This window comes from Bos grunniens, chromosome 13, assembly GCF_055505025.1.
Source record: "Bos grunniens cultivar Pamir isolate PY7600 chromosome 13, Bosgru_T2T1.0, whole genome shotgun sequence".
NCBI classification, from domain to species: domain Eukaryota; kingdom Metazoa; phylum Chordata; class Mammalia; order Artiodactyla; family Bovidae; genus Bos; species Bos grunniens.
Window position 1 is genome coordinate 5,850,904 of NC_141177.1, and position 27,664 is coordinate 5,878,567.

Here is a 27,664-nt window from a genome sequence, read left to right on the forward strand (position 1 = left end):
GCCTTATTCCAGCTTTTTCTGCCTTGCCCCTAGCGCCACCTATGGGTCAAACATGCATTTACAGGTCATGTAATCACTTCCTGCCTGTCTTCAGCTGTTAGGTTTTATTTCAAAGTGAAGGAGCCTTAGAAAGGGTGTCACGTGCACAGTGTGAAATCTCGTGGTTCTTCCTGGTTTTCTTTTTTTTCTGGGTTTTTTTTCATTGCCTAGTTTTGGTAGAAATTTTATCTAAGGAACTAGTTTTCTGCTTTAAGGAAAAAAAAAACACCAGTACAAGTAGGGTGACAAATGGTGACAGGTGTTTAACTGGGTGTCACGGAGCCCTCAGGGCCGGGGGAGGGCCGTGTGACTCTGCCCGCTCGTTCCCGTCTGAGAGGGGTGGCAGTGACTCCCCTCCTGCCTGGGGTTGCCAGGCAGGACTGCAGGCTGCCAGTAGCCGGACTCTCCCCTCTCTCAAGACGAGACAGAGGGGCAAATCCGGGTTTGTGTTCGGTTCAGTTCAGTCGCTCAGTCGTGTCCGACTCTTTGTGACCCCATGGACTGCAGCACGCCAGGCCTCCCTGTCCATCACCGACTCCCGGGGTTGACTCAAACTCATGTCCATTGAATCGGTGATGCCATCCAAGATTTTGTGTGAATTTCCCCCCATGTTTAAACATGCATTCAGTTTGTTTTTAGGAAAACACGATTAACCAAACCAAACACGTTTCTGGACTGAATCCAGGCTGTGGGCTGCACCTTTACAGCTTCTGCCGTAAGGGGGTACTGAGGGCGTTTGTCTGGAGATGAGGACCCAGGGCTTACACGTTTGGAGGAGGAGGAGGGAATTCCTTCCGGGCTGATGCAGCAGCATCAGTGGGGGCCAGAGGTACACTCTGGAGGGAGCTCGTTCCAGCCGTTCTGAAGGAAGGGTTGCTTCCTCCCAGTCCAGTGGGATGGGCGGGTCTTGAACTTGCCATCTCTAGGGGGCGTGGAGGCCAAGACGGGAGGAGGGGAGGGGAGTGGGATGCAGGGAAAAGGTAGGAGAACAGCTTGGATAACTGAGCTCAGAATCATGGTGGCCCTGTATTGTCTTCTAAGATTAGTGTTTTTGGGATTGTGTTCTAGCTATCCATCCATCTACCCATCCTCCCATCCACCCATCCACCCATCCTCCCATCCACCCATCCATCCTCCCATCCACCGAGTCTCCCTCCCTCTTTCCCATCCATCCACCCACCCTTCCATCCATCCTCCACCCACTCTCCCTCCCTCCTTCCCATCCATCTACCCACCCATCCATCCATCCACCCATCCACCCACCCACCCACCCACCCATCCACCCGTCCTCCCCCACTTCGTCCCATCCATCCACCCATCCATTGATAGAACGTTCATTGAAGACTTATTGCACACTTGCACTGTGTAAATGAGGGGTTAAGTGGGGACTAGACAGGCGTCTCTCAGCCCTCCGCCCCATCCCTGCTTCCATTCTCTCCTTGGGAGAATCCCTGTCCTGGGCGATCCAGAGACTTAGGAGGAGCTTCGGGAGGCTGGTCAGGGCCTCTCGGTGTCTCTCTCAGAAGTCCTGTTCCCTCTCACCACGTGGAAAAGGTGAAAACCTGTGGTTTCCCTCCCAGGACTGAGGCCGGTGGGGCTGGGCTCCTGGAGCTTTGAAAGGGAAAACCTAGGTGGTGGAGACATTTTCTCTGGGAGCATTCCTGCGGGCAGTATGAATGTGTGTGTGTTGTGTGTATGGTGTGTGTGTGTACACACACCACACACACGAGGGCTTACACTTGCTCTTGTGTCTCATCCTCTCTCCCTACTCCCCCACCAGGCCCTGGCCCTCTCCTGCTCAGACGCCCCTCGGTTGCCCTTGAGGTCAGGGCCAGCCTTCCCTGTGTGACGGGCCCTGGCGACTCCCAGGCCACTCCAGCCCAGCACCTGGCAGTCCTCGGATCCAGCCGTGGCCGCTCCCTTGGCCCCAGGCCTCTGCCTGGGCTGTGCCCTCTGCCAGAGCCCCTCTGCCCGGGCTGTGCCCTCTGCCAGAGCCCCTCTGCCCGGGCTGTGCCCTCTGCCAGAGCCCCTCTGCCTGGGCTGTGCCCTCTGCCAGAGCCCCTCTGCCCGGGCTGTGCCCTCTGCCAGAGCCCCTGTCCCCTGCTTACGCTGCAGGTTCCAGCTCAGATCCTGCCTCCTCCAAGGAGCCTGCCCTGACTTCCTCTCCAGGGTCAGGAACCTCTTTTCCTGACCCAGGACCCCCATCTCGCCCTTCCACCTGCTCTGCTTACCCGCTTCCAACAGCACATCTGCGCTCCTTCCTGCGGCAGAGGTTGGCTCTTCCCTACGCCCTGGACCCCTCCCTCTGCCCATCCTGCAGCTTGACCGAAGGAGCGCTCCTCCCCTGCCTCTCCCACTTGCCCTTCCCTCTGAGCCCCAGCTGGCCCACGACACCTCCCCTCCTCTGTCTGTCTTGAGTGTTTTGTATGTTTGCTTCTCTGCTGACTCTCTGGCCCAGAACCGTCCCTGACACAGGGTAGGAAAATCTGGTGCTCCCCAGGGGTACAAATGAAGAAGAGCTCGTAGGCCGCCCTGAGAGCTCAGCTGGGACCATTCAGAGACGGCCTGCTGACCCTCTGCTTGCCGCCCCCAGAGCCGGCTACCTGACCCAGTACGGCGTTGAGGCACCGCCACACACCCAGGAGAGCCAGGCCCAGGACCGTGTCCACTCAGCCGACGTCTTCCACACCTTCCGCCAGCTTGACCTGCTGCTCCCCAAGCTGGCACGTGGCTCCCTGTCAGCGGGTAAGCACCGTGGGGTCTTCGGTGAGCTGTGGGGCTGGCAGAGGGGCCCAGAGAGGAGGTCCACCCTCAAGCCGAAGGATCATAGATGACACGAGAAGGAAAACATTCTAATGCCTTTGAGGTAGTGAGGTCCCTGTCCTGGGGGGGGGGGTGTAAGAGCACGCTGGTGGGGAGGCAGGGCCTGGACCAGAGCTGGGGCTCCTGTTGGAAATTCTGATGCAGCACATCCGGAGTGGGGCTTGGGGACCTTTTGTGTCTGTGTCCTTCCTTTCCAGGTTTAAGATTTAATTTGCTTTAAAAATTCTTTTCTTTTTTTCTTTAGAAATTCTTACAAGTCCTTTATGCTGGTTATAAGAAACTCAAGCCCAACAGAATAACTTAGAGGGACTAATGAGAGTTCTCCACCTTCTCCTCATCCAGGTCCGCCACTTGCCTTCCCCTCCGCAGAGAGGACCTTTATTACGAGCGTGGAGAGTTTTCTCTAAACACACACACAGAATTCTTTTTTTTTTCTTTTATTGAGGTATATTGTATATACAAGAAAGCACACAGTCCTAAATGCACAGCTGAGAGATAAATCTGAACTTTCCATGCCCTTTCCCGGTCAATATCCACCCCCTAGAGTTAGCCACTCTATGGATTTCTTCCACCTCGGCTAGTTTTACCTGTTCTTGAACTTCCTATAAAAAGAATCATAGAATATGTGCACTTGGATGTCTGACTTTTTTCACTCAACTTCACATCTGTAAGATTCATGGAGATTGTTGTATGGGGTTTCTTGTTCGTTGCTCTGCAGTATTTCATTGGAGTGATAATCACACTTTGTTGAACGTTCCCGGTTGCGGGGCGCCTGGGTGGCTTCCAGGTGTGGCTATGACTCAGGCGGCTGTGCACGCTCTTGTGCGTGCCTTCCTGAGCGTAGATGCCTTCATGTTTAGCCCTGTGCTTTTGTAACATCATTGTAGCGCTCTGGAACAATTGTTCTGCTACAGAGTTTTCACTGAGCTCCACATCTAGAACTTCCCACATGGGTTTACAAAAACCCACCGCCTTCGTTTTCATGGCTACAGAGGGGGATCAATATTGGTAGAAAGCTTCCTGGTGGATTCAGGGCACCAGGCCCATAGGAACCCCTGGGGTTCAGTCTCCCCCAGCCACTGTGTCTCAGGCTTCCCCAGGGAGAAGAGTCCTCTCGGGCCCTTGTTAATAAGTCTCCAAGTACCATCCCAGTCCTTTTGATTTGAATGAGCTTCCCTGGTGGCTCAGAGGGTAAAGAATTTGCCAGCAATGTAGGAGTTGTTTAGTCACTCAGTCGTGTCTGACTCTTTGTAATCCCATGGACTGCAGCGTGCCAGGCTTCCCTTTGCTTCACCATCTCCCGGAACTTGCTCAAACTCATGTCTATCAAGTTGGTGATGCCACCCAACCATCTCATCCTCTGTCATCCCCTTCTCCTCCTGCCTTCAATCTTGCCCAGCATCAGGATCTTTTCTAATATGTCAGCATCAGGTGGCCAAAGTATTGGAGCTTCAGTTTCAGCATCAGTCCTTCCAGTGAATATTCAGGACTGATTTCCTGTAGGATTGGCTGGTTGGATCTCCTTGCAGTTCAAGGGACTCTCAAGAGTCTTCTCCAACACCACAGTTCAAAAGCATCAGTTCTTCAGTGCTCAGCCTTCCTTATGGTCCAGCTCTCACATCCATACAGGACCACTGGAAAAACCGTAGCTTTGACTAGATGGACCTTTGTAGGCAAAGCAATGCAGGAGACCCAGGTTCAATCCCTGGGTCGGGAAGATCCCTTGGAGAAGGGCATGGCAACCCACTCCAATATTCTTGCCTGGAGAATTCCATGGGCAGAGGAGCCTGATGGGCTACAGTCCATGGGGCCGCAAAGAGTCAGACAGGACTGGACAACTAACACGTTCACTTTCTTCAGGAAGACTGGGACATGCATTTTTGACAAGTTTCTGACAACTCAGCCATGGGAAGGTGGAGAAACACTGTGTCCTGGTCTCAGAAACTTGCAGCAAGACCTGGATTTGAATCAATACTTTGCTTCTTCCTTGCTGGTGATTTAGGGCAAGTTACTTAACTTCTTTTTGCTGAGTCTTCTCTCTGGAGGGGCAGTTGAGGGCAGTTGTAAGACAGACTCTGGGCTCAGGTGGCTTGAGGTGTTTACTGGCTCTTACGTCTTTTCTCCGTGCCTCAGTGATCCCATCTGTAAAATGGAGAGAACAGTAGGATCTTCCTAGAAGGTGGCTGTTAGGATTGGCTGAGGTAATAAGAAAAAAACATTCTTTGTTGAGCAGTTTCTTTGCGCCAGATACCAGCTTAAATATCGTGCCATTCAGTGCTTACAACAGCACATGACCCGCTGAGCCCCTGAGCTGCAGCTGCTGAAGCCCGCTCACTACAGCCTGTGCTCCGCAGCAAGAGAAGCCCCCGCAGTGAGAAGCCCGAGCACCACAACAAAACAGCACTCGTCGCAGCTAGAGAGCGCCCGTGCGAAGCAACGAAGCCTCAGTGAAGGCAAAAATAACAATATAACAAAAATAAAATCAGTAAAAATTTTCAATTATATGTATATAAAAAAGAAAGAAACATAGGAACTTCCCTGGTGGGTCTAGTGGCTGAGACTCTGTGCTCCCAATGCAAGGGGACCGGGTTTGATCCCTGGTCAGGGAACTAGGTCCCACGTGCCTCAGCTAAGAGTTCACGTGCTGCAAGTAAATGGCCCTCCTGCCACAACAAAAATCGAACATCCCGTATGCCGCAGTGAAGACCTGACACGGCCACATAATAAATATGTTTTTAAAAAGAAACACATTCTTATGATAGAGGTAGACAGGAAAAAGTAATAATACTCTTCCAAACCCATCTTCCTATGGAAACCAGTGTTAACATGCTGATATATCCCTACAGTGTTTTGTAGGGATACTCTATTTTAAAAATGGAGACAAATATATATATCTAAAGTGTCACTGTGTGTATTTACAAAAATGGATTATATGTATTATCTACAACTTAATTTTCTAACCTAACAATATAGCTGCACAATCTCCCTTGTTAATTCAAACATCTTCTAGAGGCATTAGCCAATGCAATTAGATAAGGGAAATCAATTACCGATATAATAATGAGTAAAGAAGAAATAAAACTATCCCTATTTGCAAGTGATCTGATACTATACCCTGAAAAGCCCAGAAAATCTACAAAACTAACTCAAGCATACTATATATATACACACACAGTGCATAGCAAAGCAGAAGGATGTGAAAATCAGCATAAAAAATCCAGACATCCTTCTGGCTCTTTCAGGTCACTATGTAGAGGCCACCCCACTCCAGTGGATATTAATAATTGTTTCCTTTGTGTGTGTGTGACTGTCATAGCACTTCATTGTACTTGTTATCTCTTCTACAATCTGGTGATTTTATTTTTCTCTAACAGTTTCCTGCAAGTGGATTTGCCAGGTTAAAGGGCATACACATTAAAATTTTTATTAGCTGTTACTGTATCTTTTACAAAGCCATGGAGCAATTCATACGCCTACCCAAAGGGAAGGCGTCTGCTCATTCCTCACCAGATTTTTCAGTCTTTCCAGTGGTTTGCCAGTCTAATGGGCAGAAGTAAGTAATTGGTCATTTTAATTTGCATTTTCCCACAACCTTGTGAGCGTGCAGTTATGATGCTGCTAAGTTGCTTCAGTCGTGCCCGACTCTGTGCGACCCCATAGACGGCAGCCCACCAGGCCCCACCGTCCCTGGGATTCTCCAGGCAAGAACACTGGAGTGGGTTGCCATTTCCTCCTCCAATGCACGAAAGTGAAAAGTGAAAGTGAAGTCTCCCAGTCGTGTCCGACTCTTAGCGACCCCATGGACTGCAGCCTACCAGGCTCCTCCATCCATGGGATTTTCCAGGCAAGAGTACTGGAGTGGGGTGCCATTGCATCTTTAAATCCTTATTAATCTGATGGGCAAAAAAGAGCATCTGGCTTTATGGGCATTTCATCCTGTGATGAAAAAACATCTTTTAGTGTTACCAGCCATTTGCTTTTCCTCTTTGTGAGTTGCTTGTTCATGATTCTTAATGTCTTTTTTGAGACAGCTCTTTATCTTATCGAATCCTGACATCAGTGCTGAGAAGTTGGTATTGTTGTGCAGTCGCTAAGTTGTGTCCAATTCTTTGTGACCCCACAGACTGTAGAATGCCAAGCTTCCCTGTCCTTCACCATCTCCTGGAGTTTACTCAAACTCACGTCCATTGAGTCGGTGATGCCATCCAACCATCTCACCCTCTGTCGTCCCCTTCTCCTCCCGCCCTCAATCTTTCCCAGCATCAGGGTCTTTTCCAATGAGTGGGCTCTTTGCATCAGGTGGCCAAGTATTGGCGCTTCAGCATCAGTCCTTCCGATGAAAGTTGGTGTTATTAAACTCTTTTTTCAGGTAAAGAAACTGAGGCTCAGAGAAGTGAAGTCTTTTTCATAGACACATGGCTGGTAGGTGGCAGAGCAGCAAGGTAGAAGCTTGATCTGTTTGACTGCAAAACCTAGTGCACGGAGCACGGCCCGCACTGATTGCTTCTCGGGGGAAGAGTGGTTTCTCTGTTGCTGTTTCTTCTGTACAGATGCCCGGGAGGAGTCTGGGTAGATGCAGAGAGGGACCCTCCCTTTTACCCCCGGAGCAGCTCTGGGCTGGGTATGGGAAGGCTGCATTTCTCAGTATGGGCAGCAGGTGGCAATGTGGGAGACGGTTTCTCAACTTAAGCCTGGAGGCTGGGGTGCAGAAGGGCCCCCAGAGCTTGCTATGGGGCATGTGAAGCTCTGCAGCTACTTTGGAAAAGCAGTTTGGTAGAACCTATCAGCATAAAATACACACACCTTTGATCCTGTACTTCCGCTTCTTGGAGTTACCCCACAGAGATGCTCCCATGTGTCTACAGATCCACAGATATTCATTGCCATGTTATCTGTGGAAAACTGTTTTCCCTGGAAAATTGAACTGATCCCTGGTGCCAAAAAGTCTGGGGACCACTGTCTTAGAGTTTCTTTGTTTTTCTTTTATTATTATTATTGTTGTTGTTGTTTACTATTCTCATGCATTATTCCTCTGGTTTTAGAAATATAAACATTTTAAAAGAAGATTGAGCTTTTGGGGACCCTTAGACAATTGAATTTGGTGCTTCTCATACAGGAGAGAGTTGGGGGGCAGTAGGGAGTTAAATGGAGCCCTGAGCTAAGCAAACTGCTTCTTTTTGGAATAATCATTTCACTGGATTATTGGCTGTTTTATTTGAATATTGTTTGGGGAGGGGAAAGCATTCTTATATTAAAGAATCACAGGGTCTAATGCAAAAATCAAATGCATTTTAAAGGTGAAACATAAGACTTTAAAAATATGTCTCCACCGGGGGCCTTGCTGAACTGTACTCTTGGGTCTCCAGGGGACAGAGGTGTTTCCAAGCCTAGACTTCTTGCTTTACATGCGGAGACTGAGGGACTTCCCTGGTGGTCCGGTGGCTACTCTGAACTCCCAATCAGGGGGCCCTGGTCGGGGAAGTAGATCCCACAGGACACAGCTAGGAGCTCACATGCCTCAACTAAGGATCTGGCGTGCCTCAGTGAAGAGTGAAGATCCCGAGTGCTGCAGCTGACCTGGTGCAGCCAAATAAAAAAAGAAATGTTTGAGAAAAAAAATGCGACTGAGGCTCAGAGGTGGACAGGGCCTCAAGCCAAGCCCACACAGCATGGGAAGTCTGGGATTGAACCTGTTTCTCCTGCTTCCGACCAAGTTACCGATCATATGAGCCTGGCGGTTCTGATTCACAGCCTCGAGTCATTACATGGGGGCTGATAAATAATACCTTATAAGAATGGCGGGATATAGCCAGTGCAATTTGCCAAACCCCTTCCAGTATGGAGTATGTTCCGTGTGTGATCTTTTTCAGTCCTCTGAGCCAGATTGCCCCCGTTTTTCAGATGGGGAACTGAGTCTCAGAAATAGAGAATGATTTACCCAAGATTATCCTCCTAGGAAGGGGCAGAGCTGGGATCTCAACCTGGGTCGTATGGCTGCAAGCTAGGTGATCTTTATTTCACCATTTATTATTTCTTAATTATGGAAATAATACATGAATACATTCCTCTTGGACTAATAATTTACTAACATTCATTCAGCTTTGTTTAACAATATAGCTAATTTTTATTATGCCTGGGACAGGCATCACTCTTCAGGCTTTATATGTGAATGCATTCAATCCCTGTACAACCCTATGTGGTGAGTACTCTTACCCTAATTTATAGGTGAGGAGACCGAGATGTTCAGAGGTGAGGTGCCTTATTCAAGGTCAGGCACTCTGCTCCAGAGCTTGGGCTCTTAAGTGGGCTCCCCTGCCTCTTGTGAAAAAATAAAATATTGCAGAGAAGGCATATACTGTTTTGACCTCACTCCCTCTACATCTGTCTCCAAGGTAACCGTTGTTATCAATTGAGTGTTGTACTGCTGCAGTTCATGGGGTCACGAACAGTTGGACGGGACTGAGCGACTGAACAACAATGGCTAAAACAGTGCCATCCTGTAGAAACAGGGTGCCGGCCACATACGTAACTTTACATTTTCTAGTAGACACATTTAAAAAAGAATAGTAAGTGTTAGTTGCTCAGTCGTGCCCAACTCTTTGCGACCCCATGGACTGCAGCCCACCAGGCTCCTTTGTCCATGAGATTTTCCAGGCAAGGATACTGGAGTGGGTTGCCATTTCCTTCTCCAGGGGATCTTCCCAACCTGGGATCAAACCCGGGTCTCCTGCACTGCAGGCAGATTCTTTACCGACTGAGCTACAAGGGAACCTGTAAAAAAGATAAATAGGAATTCCACAGCATTCCAGTGGTTAAGACTCCAAGCTTCCACTGCAGGGGACACGGGTTCAATCCCTGGTTGGGAAACCAAGATTCTACATGCCACAGGGTGCAGTCGGGGGGAAAAAAATCCCATAAAAATAAAATAAATACACAAAATTAAATTTAAAAAAGAAAGAGGTAAAATCAACTTTAATAATATTTTTCTTTATCTCAATATATCTAAACTATTAGCATTTTAGCATGTAATTAATATAAAATTACTGTCATATTTTACATTTTGTGTCTGTCGCCAAGACTTGAAAACTGGTAGGTACTTTTGACTCACAGGACATCCCGATTCTGAGTGGCCACATTTTATGTGTTCAGTCAGCATATGTGACTTGCGGCTTTCTTTCTGGACAGAGTTAGTCTTGACCCTTCTCCAAGTACACGAGTGAAATACAGTACACCCCAGTTATACTCAGCTCCAAATACAGCAAGCCCTGGTTTTCCCAGCAGGAAGGGCTTTTTGTTTTTTGTTTGGTGTGGTTTGTCTTTTTAGTCAACCTAAACGTGGAAATAATTAGGGCTGGAAATGAAACAACATCTCCTTATTGATGTTGTCGAGCAACCGTGGTTAAGCTCACACGTTGTATAAACTAACCGTGGAGAGACGTCGCTCTCTTCTCACCTCGCCTTTCAGGAAGTGGCTTATTCAGACTCTATCTCGGGTACCTGTGTCATCTCCGTCAGCAGGCTGGCAGGTGGAGTCACCAAACTCGGTTTTCCAGAACCTCTTTCTTCACTCCCGTATCACCTTATTGAAATATAGAATGAACTTTTTGAATCTATCCATCCATGAATCTGTGCTCTTTCGCTGGAAATTCTTTACGGGGCTGGGCTTGGTGCCAGATTTTGGTTCACGTGACTAAACGTTGAAAATATAGAATGGTGACAGTGAGGCGTCTCCCGTCCGTCCTTCCAGCCTGTCCGTCCTTCCAGCCTGTCCCCCCCACCCCGCCCACCCACAGTCGGCTGGTGTTACTGGTTTCTCCTGGATCCTTCCAGAGTTCCTTCATGCGAATACAAGCGGACATGATGTTGTTCTTTCTTTTCTCTTTTGCCCACAAATGCATGGTAAACACACTGGTGTGGACACTGCTTTTTCCTAATAGAGTAGCTATAATGAAATCTTGTGTAAGATTTTGTGTGTCCTGTACTATTCTAAGGGCTCTAAAAATGTTAAGCTGATTTTACCAAATTGCCAATATAGTTGTTGGGTTGTTTTTTTTTTTTTTGCTTATTTTTTTAAGACTTTTTCCTGGATCTTTTGTTTTATTTATTTATTTTATTATGATTCTTTTTTTTTTTTTACGAGCTGCTGTAGGTCTTCGTTGCTACAGGGTTTTTCTGTAGTTGCGGCAAGGGGAGGTACTGTCTAGCTGTGGTACAAGGGCTTCTCATTGTGGCGGCTTTTCCTGCTTCAGAGTACAGGCTCTAGGTGCATGGGCTCGGTAGTTGCAACTTGCACGGGCTTAGTTGCTCCGTGGCCTGTGGGATCTGCCTGGACCCGGGATAAAACCCGTGCCTCCTGCCTTGGCATCTTTACCACTAAGCCACCAGGGAAGCCCCGAAAATACACATAACACGTAGCAAATATACATAACAGGAAAATTTGTTTTTCAGACAAATTGTATTTCAGACAAACAGTTGGCCACATTGCTTTAAATTGAGGAGTATTTCACCTGAAAAAGTGTCTAGAGGTGGAAGAAAAGCATATGGAACGTATTATGTGAAAACCTAATTAATGCGCTTAAGTAAGCTTCGCCTCCGTTTTACATTCTGTAACATGAAGCCTGATTTAGAGCCACTGGGTAGCTGGGTCTTCCCGAAACACTGCTTTATGGCTCAGAAAAGTCAGTGAGAGAGTTGCTAGTACTTTGGAATTTTGTAGCAATCCGAGTGACTCCTTCTTTTCCAAAGGGTGATTTTGGGGAAAGAAAAGAACAAATTTCATATTTGCACATGTGTCAATGCAGCATCGTCTTGTAGCATTAGCAAAATATATGAATAGCAAGCACTGACTTTATGCCTTCGACGGTCTGCCTGTGTGGGCCACCGCACAGTTTTCCGGAATGTAAACACGCAGTTGTTTACTTAATGGTGTTTGTGAATTGGTGATCCGGGTGCCAAAGCGGACCCTCAGAGAAGTTTTTGTGACCCGCACGGTGATTAAAAATGACTTACTGAGATGCTAACTTTAAAACATGAGAGGATTCCACGTGAACATTTGGGTTTCAGCTTCTCCTGGAATCACAGGCTCCCTGGCTGTGCCTTCTCTGTCAGGCCCAAGGGGCTGGGGGGTGGAGCTGAGTACAGCCCTGGGACCCTCCCATCGGGCCCTGCCTGGCCCTCCGCCCTTGTGCACTCCACCTGCCCTTTCCTGCAGGTGTTGAGTTTGAAGTCCAGACCCTTCTGTCCCCTCTTGATGGTCTGCTCGGTCATTTCTCCTGGCTGACGCTGTGCCCTCGGGGTCTCCACACACGCATGGGCTGGCCTTCCTCTGGGATCAGGCCCCGGGAAGGAAGCACACGGCTCCCTGTTTCCTGTTCCCTCCCCTGCTCTGCGAAGAAACCCATTCATTTAACAGATGCTGGCGGAGCACCTCCTCTCGACCAGGCCCGCATTTCAGGACTGGGGTCCCTGGAGCTTTCTCCTGCAGGAACTCCCCACCCACCTCCCTGGGGTGACACCCCAAGACCCTTGGCCTCAGGGGGGAGGGTGGGGCAGGGTGGCCCTGGGCTGGAGGTGGAGCTGTAATCCCCCCCATCCTCTGTGCTCCATCTCTGCAGGGGATAAGGACCGGGTGGGCAAGGTCAAAGGTCGCCTGTGGAAGCTGTTGTCCCCAACCAGGCTGGCCAGCCGGGCCCACCGGAGCAGATGGCTGGAGAGTTACCTGCTGCACCTGGAGGAAATGGGCGTGTCGGAGGAGATGCAGGCTCGCGCCCTGGTGCTGCAGCTCTGGGCCACACAGGTGGGTGCCAGCGGCTGCGGATGTGAGGCTGTGCATGTGAGTGCTTGTGTGTGTGTGTGCACTCACACGTGTGTACTGAGGCACACTAAGGCAACGTGCCTGCGAGTCCGTGTGCATGTGCTGGCGTCGGCCTGTGTGTGTGCCTGTACACGTGTGAGTGTGGGCCACTGTGAGTGTGGGTGTGGGTCTGTGCACACACACCCAGCTGTCTGCCCCCATTCCCTCACTCTCTCAACTATCAAAGTGTCTCATGAACAGGACCTTTCATTCAATATGTAATTTTTAATTTGGAAAAATATCAAACTTAGAGAAGCTGTATGAATAGTTTCATGAACTCATATATACTTCACCTTAATTCTTCAATTTTATTTATTTTTATTGGAGTATAGTTGATTCACAGTGTTAGATTCCCCACTTGATCACATTTGCTTTCTCTCTCTCCTACTCTGATTGTCTTCTTGAATCATTTGCAAATTAGTTGCAGGCATCGTGATTCTTTGCCCCTAATTTCTTCATTGTGCGTCTCCTAGGAGCAAGAATGTTCTCTTCCATCTCCACCGCCCAGTGAGCAGATTCAGGGCAATTAACCCAGATACAGGACCATTATCTAATATACAGTCTGCATTCCAGTTTTGCCAGTTGTTTTAATAATCTCATCTTGGTCCAGCGCCAAACCCAGGATCACAGACTGCATTTAGTCATTATGCCTTCTTAGTTTTCTTTAGTATGGAACAGTTTTGGTGCCTTTCATTGTTTTTCATGACCTTGAGATTACTGAAGTGTGCAAACCAGTTATCTTGAAGACTTGTCTAGAAGTTCCAGGAGCTCTATTCTGTGCTCTGAGTTGATGTAAATGGGAAGGCTATCTAATATATATATATATATATATATGTACATATAGCTAATTCACTTTGCTTATCATCCAGAAACTAACACAACATTTTAAAGCAACTATACTCCAATAAAAAATTTTTAATTAAAAAAAATGGAAAAAAACAGACCTAAAATCCATTTTGATTGAAGCCAAACTTGGTTGAATCCTATTTACAATGACCTTAGATAATTTTGCTTCATTATTCAATGTATTATGTTTGCATTGGGGATTCTGAAAATAAATTACTTGCTCAAGAAAAATAAAAGTTCCACTGAGAACTTACCATGGACCTCAAAGACACCACTCTGTGCTGCTCATATTTCAGCCAGGAGTCGGGGTGGGGGAGACATCAAGAAAACATGCAGGGTGATTTTAGGCGCTGACATGAAGGATATAAAACAAGGTCATGACTAGATAGGTCCTGGGGGTCTACTCTACTCTGGCCAGGATGGCCTCGCTGGGGAAGAGATGACTGAGCTGAACCCTGGATGATAAGAAGGAGCTAGATTTGGGGACTTGGGGAGGGTATGGGGATAGAATATTCCAGGAAGGGGAAACAGCATGTGCAAAGGCCCTGGGGTTGGCTCATGCCAAGTGTTTGAGCAGCAATGAGGAGTTGGGTGCGGCCAAAGCAGAGTGGGGGCTGGGGGGTGAGCTGTGGGACTGAGGGCAGAGATCATGGAGGGCCCTTGGGTCCTACTCAGTAAAGACTCGAGACTTTTTTCTGGGTGAAACGGAAGCCCTGGCAGGGTTCTGAGCAGAGGAGGGACAGGCTCTGAGAAGCGGGGACATGGTGAGCAGACAGTGGTGGCCGTGGAGACAAGGAGGCACTAGATAGCCTCTGGGAACAAAGGGGAGGCCCCGCCAGTGGAGCTGGTGACGGCCCGCACGCTGCAGGCAGCGAGAGCGAGCCGAGTGAGGGCACTGCATCTCCAGGCCTGGCCCCAGCCCTCGCCCCAGCCCAGAGCCCCTCCTTCTCTCGGCCCCACCTCAGCAGTGACAGGCGGTTGCACAGGCTGACGTTTCTGGGTAATTCCTCTCCCATCGACTTATGACTTATTTTTAGTTTTCTCTCAGAACGGTAAAATGTCCTTGCAGGCAGAGGCTGGCAAGGGATGGGGTGGGTTTAGTCAGCATCTGGGGCCCCATCAGTGTCTAATAACATATTTATGGGCAGTGACTTGGAGCTCCAAACTGTCCCCAGAATCCCTTATGGAAATGGCCTCTGTCAGCGGAACTGGATGCTGGCCTGGGGGCTTGAGTGGCAGCAAGTCCAGGGAACAGCCTTTGGCAGTGCCAGGAGAACCGGGAGGGAGCTGGGGTCCGGATGTCCTCTCAGGTTGAGTTGTTGCCAGTAGAAGACCCTTTGAGATCTTGAGTCTTGAGAGCAGGGCCAAGAGGTTGAGTAGCTCAGCAGTTTGGGGCACAGGCTCTGTGACCAACCTCCCTGAACTTGGATCCTGAATCTCTGCCACTTCCTGGAAAGTCAGATCCTTAACTTCTTGGTGCCTCAGTTTAGCGTGAAAGTGAAGTCGCTCAGCCTTGTCCAACTCTTTGCGACCCCGTGGACTGTAGCCCACCAGGCTCCTCCGTCCATGGAATTTTCCAGGCAAGAGTACTGGAGTAGGTTGCCACTTCCTTCTCCAGGGGATCTTCCTGACCCAGGGATTGAACCCAGGTCTCCCGCACTGCAGGCAGACACTTTACTGTCTGAGCCACCAGGGAAGCTCGTTTTACTCCTCTGTCAAACAGAGACAGCAAGACCTTCCTTAAGGCGTTGTGGGGAGGGTGAAAGGAAGTGATCCAGGTAAAGTCCTGTAACTGTGCTTAGCTGATAACCGGAGCTTAATAACCATATTCAAGGGACTTCCCTGGTGGTCCAGTGGCTAGAACTCTGCATTCTCAGTGCTGGGGGCCCAAGTTCAATCCCTGGTCAGGAAACTTGATCCCATGTGCTGCACCTAGGAGTTCCTTACTGCAACTCAAAGATCCCACGTGCCAGAACTAAATATCCTGCATGCCGGAGTGAATACCTGGTGCAGCCAAATAAATACACAGATAGATAGATAAATACAATTTTTTAAAAGTCATTTAAAAAATTCAAGAAGTATTTAGTGTGCCACCCATGTGCCAGACACCATTCTAGATGTGGGAATAGAGCAGTGAGCAGAACAAAGATCCCTGCCCTTAAGGAGCTGACATTCTGGTGAGAGAAGACAATTGATAACCTTGTAAGATGTATTACAGATAATGAGTTCTATGGATAAGGCAGAGAAAGGGAGTGAAGAGGGGCTGCTTTTTTGAGTGCTCAAGGAAAGCCTCACCAGGAAGGTGGCATCTGAACAGAAACTCAAAGGCAGCGGAGACATGAGCCATGTAGATGTGTAGGATGGGGAGGGAAGACAGTGAGTGAAAGGCCCTGAGGCGGGGACGAGGGTGACAAGGCAGGGAGGTGGCAGATGCCAGACCAGGGAGGGCCCTGAAGGCCACGGGGAGGACTTCCGGCTTTTCCTCTGAAATGGGAACCCTTTAAAGGCTCTGAGCAGAGGAGGGACATGGCCTGCCTTCTGCTTTAGGGGGGTTATTCTGGCTACGTTGCTGAGAACAGACTGTAGTAGGTGGGAAGTGGCAGCAGGGAGACCAGAGAGGAGGTCTACAGACACTCAGCCAACGGGAAATCACCATCGTGGAGGTGCTGCACCGTGAGCATGAAAAGCAAAAGCGGTGTTTCGGGTCAGACAGACTCGGGTGGAACCCCAGCTTTGCTCACTGACTGGCTGTGCGACCTTCAACAGGTCGCTTCAATATCACCATCTGAAAAGAGGAGGTCAGGGTAATAAGAATAATAGCTGTGCACAGAACTGGGTTTTCCCCCTTCGGTAGTTTGATTTTGAGATAATTTTAGGTTATAGGAGAGTCACAAAGATAGTACAGAGAGTTCCCAAATACCCTTCACCCAGCTGCCCCCAGTGTTAACCTCTCACAGAACCACAGAGCATGCGGGGAAACTAAGCCGTCAGCACTGCTGACTAGTCATTGAAAGTCCGTACTTCGTTCAGATCTCCCCAGTTTTTCCACTCATGTCCCTTTTCTCTTCCAGGGTCCAGTCCAGGACCAGCTTTGCACGTATTCTTTCATTCCCTTAGAAAAAAAATTTAATCCCCCCGAAAATGAAATGTTATCTGTGATCTCCCCCACCCCTCAGTTCTGGGCTCTCTTGAGCCTCAGATGGACTTGCCCCGGGGGCGGCAGGAAAGGCCACCAGCAGCTCCTGGCAGCCACTCCTCCCGGTGGCGGAGGGCTTCTCTCTTGAATTCTAGCGCAGATCCTAAGTCTGGTATCCACTGGTCCAGCCCAGGTCACCCGTCCCCTCTGAGTCCATCACTGACTGACTGGACCAGGCCGGCTTCTATGACCACACTGAGGTCTGGAGGGGGTTTGTTCAGCCCCAGACAGTCCACACAGACTGCGAGTGAAGTGGAGGAAGTTCTCCGAAGGAAAATGGGCTGAGGAGCGATGCGCGCAGGCAAGGCTGCAGGCCAACCCCGCTCCTGTTGACGGACAGTGCGGTGGGGAGGCCACAAGGTGGCGCTGTGAGTTACCGCGCACTGGGTCTGGCCCCCAGGGAGCGCCCCCTGGAGGTCAGCTCCCGGGTGACGTTCACAGAAAATGTAGAACAGAGCTCGGATGCTGTTCTGGATGCTGCTGGGAGGTGGACTTTGCTGTGGGCGGGAATGAGATGAAACCAGAAGTGTCCTCCTGGGTGAGCTGAGGCAAGGCCCCAGGGGAGAACACTCAACTTCCAGTGTAGTGGTCTAAAGATCTCAAGGTTGTGTGATCAGACACACAGACACACGAACACTCACACCTCTGTGCAGCTGGGTGGAAGGCAGTCTTTATCACCTCCCTAACTCTCCACAGCTTCCTCCTGAAAGCAGAGTTGACTGAGCAGCCTCCTTTCCCAGTCCTGCTTTGTAATTAATGAGCAGTGGCCCCAATCTGACCATCTGGACAAGATGAAAGGGCCTTGGCACTGAGTTAACCCAGAGCTGAATTATTTATCGCCTATATTCCACCGGCTGTTCAAGTGATTGACAGCAAGTGACCTTGCTTGTCTCAGCTGGACCTGAGGTGCTGGAGGAAACCTCAGAAAGAGTCCAGGGCCCCCATGGGTTCTCAGCCTGAGGGAAGGGCCAGTGAGAGGGAGAGACCATTTCTGAACTCAGCCTGAGGAGGGAATCCTTTATACTCCTTGTGGCCACCCCAGGAGTGAGTGTGTTTTTACTCCCATGTTACCAAGAGGGAGGTTCTGAAACCCAGAGAGGGGAGGGGCTTGTACAGTCACAGGAAGTGGGCAGCCGGGATTTGCACAATTCTGCCTGGTCTTGGTCCTGGTCCAGGGCTCTGCCAGCCCCTGTTCCAGGCTTCCTTGGAGGTCCCCAGCCCAAAGGGACACAAATAATTTATTCAACAAATATCATTGAGCCCCCACTATACGCTGGGCAGCGGGCAGGACTTGGACGTGCTTAGATTTCCTTTTCAGTTAAAGGTGGGGTGATACCCGTGCCTGCTGCACGAGGGAACTGGCACCTCTGAATTCATGAGAAATTCAAGAGAAAGAAAATCCATCCCGCCGTCACTGATGCCCCTCCCAGCTTCTGTCCCAGAGGCAACCTCAGCTGCCAGGTTCTAAAGTCTCTTTCCAGAGCTGGTCTGTGCTCTTCATTAATATATATCCCTCTTTAAATACAAGTGGTAGCACGCTGAGCCCCCGTCCTGCAGCTTGCTTCGGTGCGTCTTGGCTCTAGTCACACATTTGAATGCACAGTCAGTTCCTTTTTAACCACTGCCGGTATCATCATCCTATGGATGGATCATCGTTGATCTCACTGATCTCCTGTTGCTAGATTTGCGGTTGCTCCCAGTCTTCTGCTGTTACATCAGCACTGTGATAAATATCCTTGTGCAAATGTCCTTTTGTCCATGTGCAGTTGTGTCTGTAACAGAATTGCTGGGTAAACATGACGTTTGATGACTACTTAATATTCCATTATGAAGATTGGATAGGAGAGTCATTTATGGTAGATGAAAATCTTCCTCTGAATCAAGGTTAATTTGTATTCCAGCCATGTCTGGAGTTCATTTAAGGGTACCCCATACATATTTAGCCACATGCTGAATACCTGAGTGTTGCTCAGCCAAGGATGAAGTCTTGGAGCAAGAAGTTTTTATCCATTTTCCTAATTACCTAACTCCTGAGAAGTTTTACATAATTTTTGTTCAGGAAACAAATAGCTTTCATGATCACCATTGGTTATTATTGCTTTGCTATATCCACATACGATACTCAAATATTTGAAAGCAAACGTTCAGATATTGTACCAGTTCCCTATTGTTGCATGACAACTGACCACGAAAACTCAGTGGCATACCCTGATGAGTGTTTATTTAACTCACCGGTCTGTGGGGCTGCTAGGAGTCAGCTGGTCTAGACTAGGCTCAACTGGATAGCTCAGCTCTGCTCTGTGTTTCTTGGCCTCTTCTTGGGATCAGATAGCTCGCCAGGCAAGTGGAAATGCACAGGGTCTCTTAATGCCTGTGTTCAGTCAGTTCTACCTCATTCTATTGGCCAAAACACATCACATGGCTGATGGGACTGAATCCATGGGACCAGGAAATACATCCTATCCCTTTAATGGGAGGAAGTACAGAGTCACATGGTAAGAGGCATGGATGTAAGGAAGCATGGGGAATTGGGGCTAAGGATGCATCCATCCTCAGATTTAACAATAATCTTTGTTTTTAAAATCTTTTCTTGAATTTATTACAATATTGCTTCTGTTTTATGTTTTGGTTTTTTGCTGGCAAGGCACATGCAATCTTAGCTTCCTGACCAGGGATCAAACCCATACCCCCTGCATTGGAAGGTGAAATATTAACCGCTGGCCTGCCAGGGAAGTCCCAACGGAAATCTTAATTGATACATTGTGTTCTTATTACCAACATTTTCACTGATTCAGTTCCTTTCAGTTCAATCGCTCAGTCATGCCCGACTCTTTGCGACCCCAGGTTGCCCTGTCCATCACCAACTCCCAGACCTTGCTCAAACTCATGTCCATCGAGTCAGTGATGCCATCCAACCATCTCATCTTTTGTTGTCCCCTTCTCCTGCCTTCAGTCTTTCCCAGCATCAGGGTCTTTTCCAGTGAGTCCGTTCTTCACATCAGGTGGCCAAAGTGTTGGAGTTTCAGCTTCAGCATGAGTCCTTCCAATGAATATTCAGGACTGATTTCCTTTAGGATGGACTGGTTGGATCTCCTTGCAGTCCAAGGGACTCGAGTCTTCTCCAACACCATAGTTCAAAAGCATCAGTTCTTTGGTGCTTAGCTTTCTTTATAGTCAAACTCTCACATCTATACATGACTACTGGAAAAACCATAGCTTGGACTAGATGGACCTTTGTCAGCAAAGTAATGTTTCTGCTTTTTAATATGCTGTTTATGTTGGTCATAGCTTTTCTTCCAGGGAGCAAGCAACTTTTAATTTCATGGCTGTAGTCACCATCTGCAGTGATTTTGGAGCCCCCCAAAATAAGGTCTGTCACTGTTTCCATTGTTTCCTTATTTGCCATGAAGTTATAGGACTGGATGCCATGATCTTAGTTTTTTGAAAGTTGAGTTTTCAGTGACTTTTTCACTCTCTTCACTTTCATCAAGAGGTGCTTTAGTTCTTCCCTTTCTGCCATGAGGGTAGTGTAATCTGCCTATCTGAGGTTATTGATAGTTCTCCCGGCAATCTTGATTCCCCCTTGTGCTTTATCCAGTGCAAAATTTCTCATGCTGTACTCTGCATAGAAGTTAAATAAGCAGGGTGACAATATACAGCCTTGATGTTCTCCTTTCCCAATTTGGAACCAGTCTGTTGTTCCACGTCCGGTTCTAACTGTTGCTTCTTGACCTGCATACAGATTTCTCAGGAGGCAGGTAGGGTGGTCTGGTTAGCTACAGAGATTCACTGAAATCACTGTGAACAGTTCACTGATTAGCTGCAGAGATTACCTGTGTGACCTCAGCACAGTCATTTTGCTCAAGGTCAGGGATGCCAAGAACGGCCTTGAAGTAGGCACGGGGCTATGCCAAAACCACAGAGCATGTTTGAGCCATGTCCTGAGCTGAAGGTATACGGGGGTAATGTGGGGGGTGGGGTGGGAACCCAGGCTTCCCAACCCCTGTACCTGGGCCAGGGCTGTGTCCATGACACAGACCAATCAACTCTCACCCCAGCTTTGCCCTCTGGGGCTTCTTCTCATTGCAGGGGAACATGGGTCCTGCCGCCTTCTGGCTCCTGCTCTTTCTCCTCAAGAACCCCGAGGCCCTGGCCGCTGTCCGTGGAGAGCTAGAGACTGTCCTTTTGGGAGCAGAGCAGCCCATATCACAGATGACCACCCTCCCACAGAAAGTTTTGGACAGCATGCCTGTGCTGGGTGAGACACCCTCCAAGAGAGCCCTAAAGACCTGGGCGTCATGGGCATCCCCCAAGCCCTTCCTCCCCATCATGGGTTCCCATCAGTTCCTCTGACCTAAGGCCCCCGCCCTGGGCCTCCTATCTTCACACACCTGGTGTCTCCACGCCCGGGTCTTCACTACCTGAGTTTCATGGTCTAGTGGGAGGCTTTTGGTTGCAGGTGGCAGAAAACCTAACTTAAAGGGGCTGAAGCAGTAAACGGATTTCACTGGGGGCAGGTTACTAAAAAGTCTAGAGGGACTAGCTCCAGGCCCAGGTAGATCCAGGTGGTTTAACGACACCCTCAGGTCTCAGTCTGTCTCCATCCTCAGCTCCATTTTCCGCTCCAGTCTCGAGCTGGCAAGATGGCCGCCAGTTACACCGGGTTGCCTGCCCGCGGAGGGTGTGTGTCCCTGCCACATTCCTATCCAAAGTCCTAGGAATGGCTCTCATTGGCTCTCTTTAGGTCATGTGCCCATCCGGAGCCAATCATGAGGCCTGGAGGGTTGGGCTGCTCTGATTAGCCAGTCACAGCGCAATCCCAGGTGTTGGGAGTGGAATGCGCAGCCCAACCCCGGAGGGTTGTGGTGGGGTGGTCCCGGAAGAAAACAGGGAACTGTTTCCGGAAGGAGGACGTCTGTTGGGCAGGCAGACATAGCCAAACCTTGCTGTCTCTCCACCCGTCTCTGATATGTGCCTGGCTCCCACCTTCCCACGCAGCTTCTTTTAGGATCAGACCCAGAACTTCATGTCCGAGGTCTCTGTGGCAAATGTCTCTCATCACGCGGCTGGTTTGGGCCTGGCTTTGCGATGGCGGGAGAGCCATGCACCCTCTCTCAGTCTCTGCACCTGCCTCTGTCAGATGAGGGCCAGGGGGTGGCATTTCAGTGGTGGAGGGGACGCCGCTGACCGCTCCCGCCTTGAACCTGCCCCGTGCAGACAGCGTGCTGAGTGAGAGCCTCAGGCTCACCGCCGCGCCCTTCATCACCCGCGAGGTCGTGGCCGACCTGGCCTTGCCCATGGCGGATGGGCGGGAATTCAGCCTGCGACGTGGGGACCGCCTCCTCCTCTTTCCCTTCCTGAGTCCCCAGAAGGACCCGGAGATCTACACAGACCCGGAGGTAAAAGGCATACCAGGGGTCGTGGGAGGAAATGAGTGGATTCACGTTCTGCCCAGTCTCAGCGGCAGCCCGTTGGGCTCTTTATTTGCCGTGAATCCTGGCCCAGATTACTGTCACCTCTGTGTGTCTATTTCCTCACCTGTGAAATGGACCTCGTAATAGCATCTACTGCCACGGGGTTGTCAGGAAGATTACATGTGATTATGTTAGGAAAGGTCTTCACAGCGCCTGGTGCACACTAAGCACCTTGCAGGGCCAGCTGAGCAATTTTTCCTATTTTTAGCATCTTATAATGTTAGCTTCTCAACGCTTTTCCTTCTCCCTAGATTTCGAAATGTGGCAAACTTTCACGATTTGTAACAGTTTGGATGTTTACTGGGTGCCATGTTCTGTACTGTACATGCATGCATCCATCCTCCATCCATCCTTCCATGTTATCCATCCACCATCCATCCCTGCATCCATCCTTCCATGCAGCAATCATCAACTCACTCTCCCATCTGTCTGCCCACTGGTCCAGTCACCTATCCTTCCACCTACTCTGTACAAAAAGCCCCGTGCTCAAACACACTCTTCACGTTACCACTCTACAATGTAACCAGAGAAAACTGGCATTCTCTTTTGTAAAAATAATTTTAATTTCATTTGTTTTAAATTGTTTTATATTTAAGACAGGAATATATGTACATTTACAAATAAAAATCTGTCTTCATTCCCCTTCCTCTCCACCTCCTCAGGGTTCCCTAACTGTGGTTGGGAGCATGTCCTTTAGATATTTATGTCTTTTTACAGACACACAACATGCTCACACTCATGTGAATAAATATGTGTTTACATAATCACAGAATCACACAATATTGTGACACTTTCTTTTTTCACCCAACAACCAGTCTTGAAAGTTCTTTCCAATGTCAGCACACACAGACCAGGCTCAGCCGTGTCATTAGCTGCCACCATTTGCAGCCAGTCCCCATCAGCTGAGCTTTACACTGTTTCCACTGTTTCTTTCTTATAAACAAGACTGTGATAAACATCTTCAGACATTTTTCTCCATACATCCCTGTTTTGGGGATGGAGTCAGAAAGGGACCTTCTTCCTGTTTCAGGTATTTAAATACAACCGATTCCTGAACCCTGATGGATCAGAGAAGAAAGACTTTTACAAAGATGGGAAGCGACTGAAGAACTACAGCTTGCCGTGGGGAGCAGGGCATAACCAGTGCCTGGGGAAGGGTTACGCCGTCAACAGCATCAAACAGTGAGTACCGGGCACGTGGAGCCATGGGCCCCGTGCGCTTTGGCCCTTAGATAACAAACCAGGGCTATGACATCCGCCTGTCCTTCTGTTCAGCTGGGTAACCTCTGCCTCTGTTTCCGCAACTGTAAAATAGGGGTACTGATCATCTTACATCCCAAGGGTGTCAGGACAAGTAAACGGGACCTTTTTAGGTACTTCAGCCACTGCCTGGCTCATTGTAGGCTTGTAATACAAGTTATGATTGTAATTACTACTATTACGACTTTAATGTGCAGACATTATGCTAGTGAATGGGCACATTCCATTAACCTTTGGCCTCAGTTTTCACAGCAGTAGAATGGAGATCATTTATAGTTGGTTCCACTCTAAGACATCCAGTGCATTCTTGAAAATCCCTGTGCTGTGGGAAACCACACAATAAAAACCACAGGGCTGTGGTGGAGATAGGGCCGGGGCCCAGCACTCAGAAACCTCATCAACGACGCAAAAAGAGAACGCACCCTGGGAAATACGGTAGCACAGGTTTATTGTTGTTCAGTCGCTCAGTCGTGTGACTCTGCAACCCCGTGGACTGCAGCACGCCAGGCCTCCCTGTCCATCACCAACTCCCGGAGCTCACTCAAACTCATGTCCATCGTGTCAGGGATGCCATCCAACCATCTCATCCTCTGCCGTCCCCTTCTCCTCCCGCCTTCAATCTTTCCCAGCATCAGGGTCTTTTCCAGTGAGTCAGTTCTTCACATCAGGTGGCCAAAGTATTAGAGTTTCAGCTTCAGCATCAGTCTTCCAATGAATATTCAGGGTTGATTTTCTTTAGGATTTACTTTAGGGCCCTATCACAGGTTTACACATGTTAAATGGAATAAATAGAAACACCTAAGTGGTAGAATAAATACGATGCTTTACTTTGGCGATGACCTGACGTTTGCCATGGAAGTGGACATTGGATGGAGCTGTGAGTCACACTGAAGCCTGGGAGGGGGGTTATCTGAGGCTGGACTCCTGATGGGAAAGGTGTGATGCACCGCCCACCTGGTGTACTGAGGTAGCTGGGGGCAGAGTTTAGGAGTGTGCATTTTGTGAATGCCTGCTCAGCTGCATTCAGCTGGGTGCAGTTTTTCATTCTCTTAGTGTTTCTTGCGGATGAAGTGACCACAGGCAGACGTGAAATTGCGTTACGCTTCATTCGCACCCTGATGGATAAATCCCACTGGCACAAATTTTCGTGTTCAAAACAAGTGTTACAGTAGAACTGACTGTAGTTTCTACTCCAGAAAGTTTTTGGACAGATGAAAGAGATAATGGATACGAAATGCTTAGCAAAGTGTCTGGCACATAGAGTTCAGTAAGTTAGCTAATCTGTTACTTTTGTCTCAGTTCATCGTCATGATAACTGACTCTACAGGTCAAAGCATTCCTCACGGTCAGACACCTGGTGAATGAAGGTGCCAGGCTCCAAGTCCGGGTGTGGGTACAGACCCCCCCAACACACTGGTATAAACTCACCCTCTACCACTCTGCAGCTTCAGAGCTGGAAGGAACACAGCCCACCCCTTTGACCCTCTTTGACCAGGTGGGGAAACAGGCCCAGAGTGGGGAAGAAACCCGACAGGAGTCACACGCCCTTCAGAGGCAGAGCCCGAGTCTGCGCCCAGCTCCCCTGCCCGGAGCGCTGACGTCGCTCTGTCCTCATCTTCCCTCTTTTGCACTCATCTAGTCAGATGAAAGGGTCTTCCCTGCCGTGTGTTGGGCCAGCATTGGGCACCTGGTGGCAGTGGGGGTGGGGTGATGGTAGGGCCCAGAGGAGTAGAGGATCAGGCTGCCCTTACCTAACACAGGCAGTGGTAAGATCCAGCTGGTAGAATCAGTCCCACTGCGTGGGGTTGGGCTGCCACCCCTTCTACGGGCCCACCGATGGCACCCGCACACGGTCCGTGTGCGTGTCAGGACAGCATTCCAGGCGATGGCCGTGCCTGCCGTGCGTCCTGCTCTCCTAGCGTCCCCACGGCTGTCTGGAGGAGGGGTGCCCGCTTCTGATCTCACGAAGGCGGCTGTGGTTTAGCAGCAGCCCAAACTAGGGCAGACAGTCAGGGTTCCAGGAGTTTGCTGGGGCCTGGGCTGAGGATGGTGGGAAGAATCAGGAAGGGTCAGTGTCCGTATTAACCAGGAGAAGCTCAGTTTTGAGGCTGTGGCAGATGACCCCCAAGTCGACCCCCAAGCTTGTACAGGTTTGGTTCCCACTCATACAACGTCAGCTGTGGGTTTGGGGGGTGCTCTTCCCCTCCATGCAGGGACTCAGGGGCCAGGTTCTTCCCGTCTTCCAGCCCTATCATCTCAACATGAAGCCCAGGCAGCCGGGAGAGCTGGAGAGCGGGCACTGGCTCTGAAATGCTTTGGTTGGAATTGACACACATCATGCTGCCCACAGCCTGTCAGCCAGGACTCGGAAGCGTGTGGCCTTTGTGCTCTGCTTGCTCACCCTCCTTTCCCAGTTTTCCCAGAGTGAAAGCTGGGGTCAGACCAGGAGGATGCCCCCCTTTCCCCCTTCATGCCTCTGACACTGCCTCTCTCCAGATTCGTGTTCCTTGTGCTGACGCAGTTTGACCTGGAGCTGATCACCCCGGACGTGGACATCCCCGAGTTTGACCTCAGCAGGTATGGCTTTGGGCTGATGCAGCCGGAACACGATGTGCCTGTCCGTTACCGCATCCGGCCGTGAGCTCCACACGCCCAGCCTACCCCATCACCCAACTTCCTGTGCCTGTGTTCAGCCCAGATGCCGGGCTTTGAACATCCAACGGTTCCAGCATTGCCCCTTCCCTGCTGTTCTTCAGAAGACTGTGCCTGGGGGTGGTGGAGGGGGGCGGGGGAGGAGAGTGAAGAAAAGACACCAAAAGCTGCACAGATTATCTGCAGCAAAGTTCCAACATGAGACTCTCTGCTCCCAGCTCCTCCCACCGTTATGAAATCCGCTAAAGCTACGGGTGCACGTGCTCAGTTGCTCAGTCATGTCTGACTCTTTGTGGCCCCACGGACTGTAGTTTGCCAGGCTCCTCTGTCCACGGAAATGTTCCAGGCAAGAATACTGAAGTGGGTTGCCATTTCCTGCTCCAGGGGATCTTCCCAACCCAGGGATCGAACATGCATCTCTTGGATCGCTAGCATTGGCAGGTGGATTCTTTATACTGCGCCACCTAAAGCTGCAGCAGACAGGGCAAACTAAGAGACCTCCTCACTGCTCTGTCCCCAACCCCCAAGGGACTGCCATCCAGTGCCCTGGGTGTGGTCCAGGTCATAACGAGTCAAAGCAGACGCTGGCCATAAAAAGGCCATTCAGGGCCTAGCAGTCCATCTGTTGATGTAAACTCTGTCCCTGAACTGTTATTAAACTACCTAAAGCCAAAGAGTCTCTTAGCATATCCGCTTTCCTGGGTGCCCCCTTCACTAGACACCTCCCCCATCTCTCCGTTTACACCGATCCTTGAGAAAATGCAGGAGGGTTTCCCGAGGCTGGGGCTTCCACCGGCTGGGCGTGGCCTCTGGACGCAGGGCTCTGAGGAGCAGGCTTCTCAGCACACGTGGGATGGGTTTTCCCAGCGCTGGGACTCAGGCAGGGAATTAGCAGGACACAGCCCAGACTGAGTGGCCCCTGTGAAAGCAAGCAGCCAGGACTCCTGGGGCTGGTGGAGCCAAACAAGAGGAGACCTTGGTTTCCTCCATTCTAGCTCAGGAGCTCCAGCTCTGGGCCCCATCCAGATTGCAGGCCTGTTTCGTTTGGCCCACATTTATAGAAAATACGGTAGTGTTACCTTGTCATCTTTGGAAGAGTTGATTGAAAATGTCCAACTTCTCTTGAAGGCTTGAAAGATCTGTCCACACTGGGCCCGTGGGCCTGAGGGCCACCGTTAGCCAGAGCCGAGTAGCAGCTGCCTCCCTTATCCGGAGCCCATGTGCTCTGGTTTTCTATTTCTGCGTTTCTACTCTCTGCTTTTCCGTCCACAGTACCTCCTGTCCCCCGAAGGCACCGGTTTGAGAACCCTGTCCCTACTCTTGGAGGTGGTATTGTAGGAGGTGGTAGGGTCCTGCCGATGGATTGTTTCTCAGACCAACGGTCCTTCCTATCCTGGGTGCACCACCCTTTGATCAAACAGATCAGTGATGACAACTTGCCTTTGCATTTAGGGGGAAAAAAAAGATCGAAGAGAAAAATTACCTGGAAGCCGTTATTAAGATGATAAGTATTCTTGTTAA

At 49.7% G+C, this 27,664-nt stretch overlaps 1 protein-coding gene across 3 annotated transcripts in view; it reads left to right on the forward strand.

The window, feature by feature from the left end:
* Nucleotides 1-26,817, forward strand: part of PTGIS (prostaglandin I2 synthase) — a 52,219-nt gene extending 25,402 nt beyond the window's left edge. For all 3 annotated transcript variants that reach the window (XM_086331444.1, XM_086331443.1, XM_086331442.1), the window contains 6 exons: nt 2,633-2,784; nt 12,477-12,658; nt 20,847-21,015; nt 21,975-22,156; nt 23,262-23,413; nt 25,988-26,817. In XM_086331444.1, the coding sequence (XP_086187570.1) occupies nt 2,633-2,784; nt 12,477-12,658; nt 20,847-21,015; nt 21,975-22,156; nt 23,262-23,413; nt 25,988-26,132 (982 nt within the window). In that variant the 3' untranslated portion in view covers nt 26,133-26,817. The remainder of the gene's footprint in view (nt 1-2,632; nt 2,785-12,476; nt 12,659-20,846; nt 21,016-21,974; nt 22,157-23,261; nt 23,414-25,987) is intronic.
* The last annotated feature ends 847 nt before the right edge of the window (nt 26,818-27,664 follow it).